At 37.7% G+C, this 8,910-nt stretch overlaps 2 protein-coding genes across 3 annotated transcripts; both read left to right on the forward strand.

Moving 5' to 3' along the window:
* Nucleotides 1–1,068: 1,068 nt before the first annotated feature.
* Nucleotides 1,069–2,179, forward strand: LOC132277343 (probable carboxylesterase 2). The gene has a single exon (XM_059779191.1). It carries the CDS (start codon nt 1,126–1,128, stop codon nt 2,101–2,103), a length of 978 nt encoding a protein of 325 aa, XP_059635174.1. The 5' UTR covers nt 1,069–1,125; the 3' UTR covers nt 2,104–2,179.
* Nucleotides 2,180–2,561: 382 nt separating this feature from the next.
* LOC132277342 (probable carboxylesterase 2) lies at nt 2,562–8,414 on the forward strand. Of its 2 annotated transcripts, XM_059779190.1 has the most exons (3): nt 2,562–4,367; nt 5,650–5,899; nt 6,177–8,414. In XM_059779190.1, exon 3 carries the CDS (start codon nt 7,172–7,174, stop codon nt 8,156–8,158), a length of 987 nt encoding a protein of 328 aa, XP_059635173.1. In that variant the 5' UTR covers nt 2,562–4,367; nt 5,650–5,899; nt 6,177–7,171; the 3' UTR covers nt 8,159–8,414. The 2 variants fall into 2 exon arrangements, with proteins under 2 accessions (XP_059635173.1, XP_059635172.1); XM_059779189.1 differs by lacking the exon at nt 2,562–4,367 and having other exon boundaries at nt 5,041–5,899.
* Nucleotides 8,415–8,910: the final 496 nt, after the last annotated feature.

The raw sequence follows: 8,910 nt of genomic DNA on the forward strand, positions 1-8,910 counted from the left end.
TACGGGTCAAATTTGTTATTTGTATAAATCATGTGACATGAAAATGGCCCTACACATATATCCCATACGTGTATAAGAAACGATGAGGATCAATAAACATTTAACAAACCTCTACCATTGATTCCTCACCCTCTCTTTCTCCATGGATTCCGACAAGAATGAAGTAGCCTACGAGGTGCTCCCGCTTCTCCGAGTATACAAAGATGGCCGTGTCGAAATACCAAATTTGTCCCTTATTATTTAATTCAAATATATTCACATAATATCGGTAATGTTAATTGACGATAATGCCCCACAATTACCCAGATTAACAATACACTTACATCTTGCCATATCCCTCTTCACATTTACATCAGCCCTTTAACACCAACACCAACACCACAAGACCAAAGCTTACAAACCGTGACTTTCCGACGATGGTGATTGAGGGAGTTTCTATCTCTTCTTCCAGACGAGCCCTTCCTCGTCCACCACCCAACCCTTTACCTAGGACACTTACATATATGGGGATGTCCAGTTAAGGTCAGGGTGTACAATCTTATAGAGAAAAAGTTAGACTTAATGTGATATTCTCAAATTTTCAGATGCGGGTTAGCCAGCCCACGCCCTAATGCCCGAGGATATAAAAAACAAATAGCAATAATCAAACACAATAAATAAGAATAATTAAAATGGCTGAAAGAAAACTAAAACGATAATCCAATAAAGAAATTCTCAGAATAAATTTTTATAAATAAGAAAATATTCTGATACATCCAATCTTCTATTATAAATACAACTCGAAAATTCATACTATGTGGACCCCTTAATTTTTATAATCATGATCGGTTGAATCTACCTATTTGTAATCCTTTTTGGAGTACTAAAACCGATCCATACTTCTTAAATAACCAATTTCATTACAACTTTGCGATGGCAAACTTTTGGTGTGAACTTGAAGTTTGCGGGTCAAATTTATTTAGAGCCATTAGCAGAAGAACTAAAGATACGGGTCAAATTTGTTATTTGTATAAATCACGTGACATGAAAATGGCCCTACTCATCCCATCCGTGTATAAGAAGCGATGAGGACCAATAAACATTTCTAACAAACCTCTACCATTGATTTCTCACCTTTCTTTCTCCATGGACTCAGACAAGAATGAAGTAGCCTGCGAGCTCCTCCCGCTTCTCCGAGTATACAAAGATGGCCGTGTCGAAAGGCTTATGGGCACCACATATTCTCCGGCATCCACCGATCCTATAACCGGCGTTTCCTCAAAAGACCTAACAATCGTCCCGGAGACCGGTGTCTCTGTTCGCCTCTACCTCCCTAACCTCACCACCACCACCACCAACCAAAAGCTCCCTGTCCTAATATACTTCCACGGCGGCGGTTTCTGCTTGTCCAAACCCTCCACTACCCACTACCACATCTACCTCAACAAGCTCGTGGCCGAAGCTCAGGTGGTGGCAGTTTCAGTGGACTACAGAAGGCCACCTGAAGACCCTCTTCCCACTGCATATGAGGACTCATGGGCTGCACTACAGTGGGTGGTTTCCCACCGGGACGGTGACGGACCGGAGGATTGGTTGAACCACCATGCAGACTTGGGAAGACTTTTCTTAGCCGGTGTGAGTGCCGGTGCGAACATAGCTCATAATGTGGCAATGATGGCCGGAGGTGCCGGGTCCGGGTTGAATGCCGGAATTCTTGGTATGGCGTTGGTTCATCCTTACTTCTGGGGGTCGGATCGTATCGGGTCGGAGGCATTGCATCCGGCTAAAGATGCAACGTCTCGGTTGTGGCCATTCGTGTGCCCATCATCACCAGATAACGATGACCCGCGGAATAACCCGGTGGCGGAAGGTGCCCCGAGCTTGATGGGGTTGGAGTGTAGGAGGGTGCTGGTGTGTGTGGCTGAGAAGGATTTGTTGAGGGATAGAGGATGGGTGTATTATGAGGTGTTGGGTCGGAGCGGGTGGATGGGTGTGGTTGAGATCCAAGAGACAAAAGGAGAGGACCATGCATTTCATCTGCACAATTTGGAGTGTGAGAAAACAGCAGAGTTAATCAGACGGTTAGCAGCATTCTTCAACAGGGACATGCCTCGTTTGCTTTGATATCCATGCACTTCAATGTAATATCACAATTTTTTTTTTTGAAAATGTAATTAATATACCACGTTCATTTTCTTGAGGAGAGAAACGCGCTCGTTTATCGATCCGTAAAAAAATTTTAGCGGAATTTATTCAAAATCTCATCCAAAGTTTATATTTTTAATGCCCCCATTTTCAATATGAGGCTGCTCTCTTCAATTGGAATTTTACAAATAATCAAGATGAGGTATATGTATATATATATATATTTTCTAGTTTGTTTGAATTTCAGTTGCCTAATATTTGAAATTGCTCAACTGTTTGAATCATTTTTGCCTAATATGGCAAAAATGATTAACAAACAGTTGAGTAGTTACACACACACATATATATATATATATATATATATATATATATATATATAAGGAAAAAAACCACGTAACCCCTGTACTTTCATTTTCGTCCAAAAAGTTGCCACTAAAATTAAACACCCCGAATTAATAAAACCAATCAAGTTGCTCCTAAATGACAAAATTGCTCTTATAAGTTAATTGTTAAATTAAAAAAAGTGGGGTTCTTCTTCTTCACCCCGATCCTCCCAAACTATCTCTCTGCAATATGGGTTGATATACTTTAATTAGGCACCAGATCTTATTCTTGCTCACGAATGCTTTCATACCCAGCATGGGTTCTTCTCTTGAACACTTCAAAACCATGCTAATCACTTGAATAATCAGATTTCAGCTTCCGAGCCTCGAGTTTTCTGATCTGGGTACGTCAAATTCCTCTGTTTTTTCTTTCATTTTCTTGTACTTTCTTTTCTAATGTGAAGCATTTTCCTAAAAAATTGAGGTATTTTATTATTTGGGTTTTCTTGTTCTTGCTTTGTTGTTGTTTGGTTGACGATTGATTTGATGGAAGAAGATCAAGGATCAAAGTTTGTTTGCAAAGTTTGTAACAAGAGGTTCTTCAGTGGAAAGTCTTTGGGAGGTCACATGAGGGGTCATGTAGCTATGATTTCAACTAAAAAAATGTGAAACTCGCAGAGAAATCAATATGGGTAGTGAAGGTTTTGGTCACACTGGTTATGGCTTAAGAGAAAACCCCAAGAAGGTTTGAAAGGTTTCATATTCAAACACTAGTGATTTCAAGCAAGAAAACTAATTGTTGATGGTGTTGGGTCTGGTTCGGGTGTTGGGTGGTGGGAGTTGAGTTGGATTTAATACAAAATGGGAAAGCAAATTGGAGTGGGAAGTGACCATTTGAACAGAAATTGCAGCAATTTAACAAGGAAAAAAAATGCGTGATGGGTCTGGTTTTAGAGTAAGAGGGGCGAAGAGGAAGAAAGGTAGAAATTGCAGCAACTTTACAGCTTTAGATTACACACGCCACCTTCATTAACTTCCCGCATCAAGTTTTCTCTGCTATCAACCTTTTCGTCCGCCGGAGAGACACTCCCGGCAAACACCACCGGCGACATCACCATCTTTGCCTCGCTGCCTCTCTCTCCCCTCTAGAGTGTATATATATATATATGTAAGTAGTGTAAAATCAAAGAGAGAAGGAATATCTAGAGTGTATATATATTATTGTAATTTTACAATTAATTTATAAGGGCAATTTTGTCATTTGGGAGTAACTTGATGGTTGTTGTTAGTTCAGGTGTTTAATTTTAATGCAGCGGGGTTATGTTATTTTTCTCATATATATATATAAATTGTAATCCACACAATCTAGATTAAAATGAAGTGGATGCAAAATTATTAGACACTTATCATTAATGCACATTTTATTATGATGGAATTGTTAGGTATCGTATAGTACCGCAGTCCAACGGGCGATATGGGGACCGACTACTAAAGAATGGGCTAAGTTTTTTGTGGCACCGCAAGATCGTTGTGACCTATACTCTCGGTGCGGAGTGTCAGCCATATGCAACTCTTACAATGCCATGGAGTGCACCTGTTTGCCTGGGTTCGAACCCTAATGATTGGTTCATAAGGTGTGTGGAGAAGGAGAAGAGGTAGGCGTGGGAAGGGTGGTGGTGAAAGATTTATAAAACTAGGAAATGTGAAAATTCTAGAGGCTAGAATATCATAATTGTATAAGAACGTGAGCTTACAAGAATGTGAAAAGGAGTGCTTGAACAAGTTTAACTACACGGGGAATGCTAGTGCCGATATCAATGTTGGGGAACGCGGTTGCTATGCATGTTTTGGTGAGCTAAATGATATTCGACAGTACAATCAAAATGAAACGAACAAGATTTTTACCTCCACTTGAGCTTGGTATGCATTTTATTTCTCTTCACACATTAGAGCAATGATTTTTTTAATTTCCATTTTTTTTTTTGTGTCGATGAAGTAGAGCAAATGAATGTTTAGCTATTCGATCATCAATTAATGTTTGGTGAAAAGTAGGTTTGGACCTTTTTGTTTTTTAGTATCTTTTAGTTAAGTCGCATTAAATACCTAAATATCACTTTGACATTCACAATAGTTTTGTAAGTATTTTGTTAAGAGTGAAAGTTTTATTGAAAAAATTAGTCTCTGTTTCAACGTAAATTGTTTTTTTTTTTTTAAATAATTTTTTTTTTTTAAGTAAAATATTATTCATTTATTTATTTTTAATATTTGGTAAATGTCTAGTTAGGTTGAAGTCGAGTTCATAACATAAAACATGTAAAACAATGTCAAAAATTGAAAGATGGATTATTTTTTTAGGTTTTAATTTTTTTTTTTTTTTTTTTTTATAAATATTTTACAACAACTAAATAAATAATAATAACAATAAAATTTAAAATATTTTACGTCTAGACAAATCAAGCCAATTTCCTCTTTTACTTTCGTTAATTATGACTGCCTTAAGAACATCTGAAATGATTTATGGCATTTATAATATAAAAAATCAAAAGTCCAAAAGTCCAAAAGTCCAATGCATGGAAGTCAAGAAAAACAGTGAGTCAGTCCACTGCGGGGAGGAGTAGGTTCAGTACTGGCACCTAGACATTTCCAAGTTGTACTTATATCATTCTTTTAAGTTACGATTTTTTAAGTAGGATATTTAATTTGAGACCGAGATAGTAAATACATTGAAAGTTACTAGATAAGAAAGTTGGTGGTTTTTTTTAGTTATTTTTATTTTTTCCTAATACGGTAGATTTTTATTTTTATTTTTATTAATACGGGTGTTAATATGTTGATACATTGACGTGAGTTTACTTGTAGAACTAGTTGACCTAATTTTATATGTTTTTTTTTGCCAACTCCCACTTGCCAAGTGGGAAATTTATAATCTTTAAGACGATAGTAATGTCTACCAACCTCACAATAATTTGGTCATAAATAATAAATACTAAACCAATATATTGCATATATGATGTATGATTAGATAGACATTTTTATATTATATACACATTAATATATTGTATTGATATTTATACGAAATACTTGTAGCAAATTGTCTAATTGAATAATTTTATTTTACTTTTTTATTTGTTGCATAATTCATCAATTAAAAGAGTAAATCTAACCGAATAACTTTTGATTGATTATTCATACTAAATACAAGTAAGCAGCAGAAGACGGGAAGAGGAAGACGCCCCAGAAAACTAGAGCATAGGACTATGGAGGTATGGCATTTATCATTGAGCTCGGAAGGCTCCAATCACAAGCCACACGACCTCGAAGTTGTACAATCAATGTGGTGAACAGTAGAGAGCTTGCACCGAACACAGTCTTCAATCTGCTTGCAAAGCTCCTCCACTGTCAAGCGCTTCCAATTAAATGTCCTATTGTTCCTTTCTCTCCAAAGATACATAGTAAGCAGTCCCAGCATACGCCATAGCTTTGCTAGATTTATTTTTCCCTTAAATTCACTAGATTTTTTTTTTTGCGTACAATCTGTGAAAAAGTTTTGATTTCACATTTGAATCTATACAGTTTAGTAGTTTGTGTGTATATATAAGCTGCGATCGATGTAACCCTCAATGAATAAACTTAAATAACAAAGAAACCAGTAGATTTTGTTCTAAAACTGTTATGTTGGTACTCATTCAGTTATTCTTCTGTTTGTTGTAACTGTATCATTGTATTCAGACCTCAAGCAGAAGCAAAAATATCGAGAAATATTACTTTTGGACTCCACAACTAATTTGACAATCAATAATTCCCCAAGTCCAAATAACCATGAACGGGGTGGGATGGTAGAATTGAAATTCTATGATCTACAAACTATAGCAGCAGCAACGGATAATTTGTCTCGCTAGAAAACTTGGAGAAGGAGGTTTTGGGCCGGTTTATAAGGTAATCAATCTTTCACCAAGTACTAATTAAGATTTATGTGGTTCTTTGATCAGCAAATATCAGGTGAAGTAATAATAAAGCAAAAATCAAAACCAAAAGCCAAATGAGTTTGGGTAAATTGAGTTCGATTTATAATTTTCATATTCATATCCCCTGTAAATTTAGGTTCCTTCCCAGACTTAGAAATGTTTGTTTTGGAGCAGAGCTTTCCACTTAGCTTAAATTACAAAATGTTATCTTTGTACTTCTAAAGTAAAATCAATTATATAGCCCAAAATATCTCTTTCCCCTCTTTTTCAACCTGCACCTTCAACCTCAATTTTGGTTCCTTCAATCCCCCGTTTTGCGCGGATCCCTTTCGACTAAAATTTTCGAAAGTAATGATACAAAAATATTGATGCATGTTTGTTGCAATTTCAATGAAAAGAGTCTATACAGATTTAATAAAATTTCAATCTACATTTATATCATTTTCATTTGAAAAGTAATGTGGATCATGGTTCGTGGAATCTACCATAATCCTTTTCGTACCGGTACTTCTCAATAACCCGAATTCATTACACCTTTGTGATGGCAAACGTACTTTGGTGTGAACTTGGAGTTTGCGGGTCAAATTTATCTAGAATCGTGAGACTAAGAACTAAAGATACGGGTCAAATTTGTTATTAGTATAAAATTATAAATCACGTGACATGAAAATGGCCCTACTCATCCCATCTGTGTATAAGAAACGATGAGGATCAGTAAACATTTAACAAACCTCTTGATTCCTCACCCTCTCTTTCTCCATGGACTCCGACAACAATGAAGTAGCCTACGAGGTCCTCCCGCTTCTCCGGGTATACAAAGATGGCCGTGTTGAAAGACTTATGGGCACTACATATTCTCCGGCATCCACCGATCCTATAACCGGCGTTTCCTCAAAAGACCTAACAATCGTCCAGGAGACCGGTGTCTCTGTTCGCCTCTACCTCCCAAACCTCACTACCACCACCACCACCAACCAAAAGCTCCCTGTCCTAATATACTTCCACGGCGGCGGTTTCTGCTTGTCAAAACCCTCCACTACGCACTACCACATCTACCTCAACAAGCTCGTGGCCGAAGCTCAGGTGGTGGCAGTTTCAGTGGACTACAGAAGGCCACCTGAAGACCCTCTTCCCACTGCATATGAGGACTCATGGGCTGCACTACAGTGGGTGGTTTCCCACCGGGATGGTGACGGACCGGAGGATTGGTTGAACCTCCATGCAGACTTGGGAAGACTTTTCTTAGCCGGTGTGAGTGCCGGTGCGAACATAGCTCATAATGTGGCAATGATGGCTGGAGGTGTCGGGTCCGGGTCCGGGTCGAAAGCCGGAATTCTTGGTGTGGCCTTGGTTCATCCTCACTTCTGGGGGTCGACTCCTATCGGGTCGGAGGCATTGCATCCGGCTAAAGATGCAACGTCTCGGTTGTGGCCATTCGTGTGCCCATCATCACCAGATAACGATGACCCGCGGAATAACCCGGTGGCGGAAGGTGCCCCGAGCTTGATGGGGTTGGGGTGTAGGAGGGTGCTGGTGTGTGTGGCTGAGAAGGATTTGTTGAGGGATAGAGGATGGGTGTATTATGAGGCGTTGGGTCGGAGCGGGTGGATGGGTGTGGTTGAGATCCAAGAGACAGAAGGAGAGGACCATGCATTTCATCTGCAAAATTTGGAGTGCGAGAAAACAGCAGAGTTAATCAGACGGTTAGCAGCATTCTTCAACACCGACATGCCTCATTTGCTTTGATATCCGTGTGTGTGTGTGTGTGTCAACTGGCAGTCTAGCGATGCCTGAGACATTATGTCACATGACATGTTTGATTCAATAAATTTGGGCTTATTCAGTTGCAAAAATGGGTCCAAATAGTATAGATTTGAATATAAATCAGAAGTTATCTCCTCAATTATGTACTCTTATACTATGGTACTTGTAATATAGTCATTTTGGGCAAGTAACATAGTCATTTTGGGCAAGTAACATAGTCATTTTGGGCTAAACAGAGGAGGAACAGATGAGCTCAATCCGACATATGAAATGTTTAACCTAAGTTTAACTCTAAGTATACCTTCAATTCTAACTACTCAACTTGAGCCCAACTCATTCTTATACTTTTAAACTCGGGTTAGCAATTCGAGCTTAGATTTTCGGGTTAGAAAGTTGGGTTATCCATATGGCAAATTTTCACATTGAAAATTTAATGTAATCTTGAATTAATTTTTGATTAAATTACTCTCAAATAAATTTTTTTTTTATTTGTAAATTTTTAATAAATTACAAACAAATTCTTACAAAATTAATTCTCACAAATGTTAACATACAATAAATTAAGTTTTTACGAAAGAAGTTGAAAAAAAATAAATGATTTTAATTTGAATATTATATATAATGCATTTAAAATAAAAATATACATAAAAATAATATTAGAATTCGGGTTTGGATTCAGGTTTAGGTTGCTAGGGTCTCGACTTAAATTCAATCACTTAATCCTAATTATGTTT

Source organism: Cornus florida, unplaced genomic scaffold (genome assembly GCF_030987335.1).
Source record: "Cornus florida cultivar Cherokee Brave unplaced genomic scaffold, ASM3098733v1 CherokeeBrave_3.0.0_Hap2_Chr10, whole genome shotgun sequence".
NCBI lineage: Eukaryota > Viridiplantae > Streptophyta > Magnoliopsida > Cornales > Cornaceae > Cornus > Cornus florida.

Bases quoted from the DNA above. Each gene is read 5' to 3' on its own strand.
- LOC132277343 (XM_059779191.1), top strand. From the start codon at position 1,126: ATGGACTCAGACAAGAATGAAGTAGCCTGCGAGCTCCTCCCGCTTCTC.
- LOC132277342 (XM_059779190.1), top strand. From the start codon at position 7,172: ATGGACTCCGACAACAATGAAGTAGCCTACGAGGTCCTCCCGCTTCTC.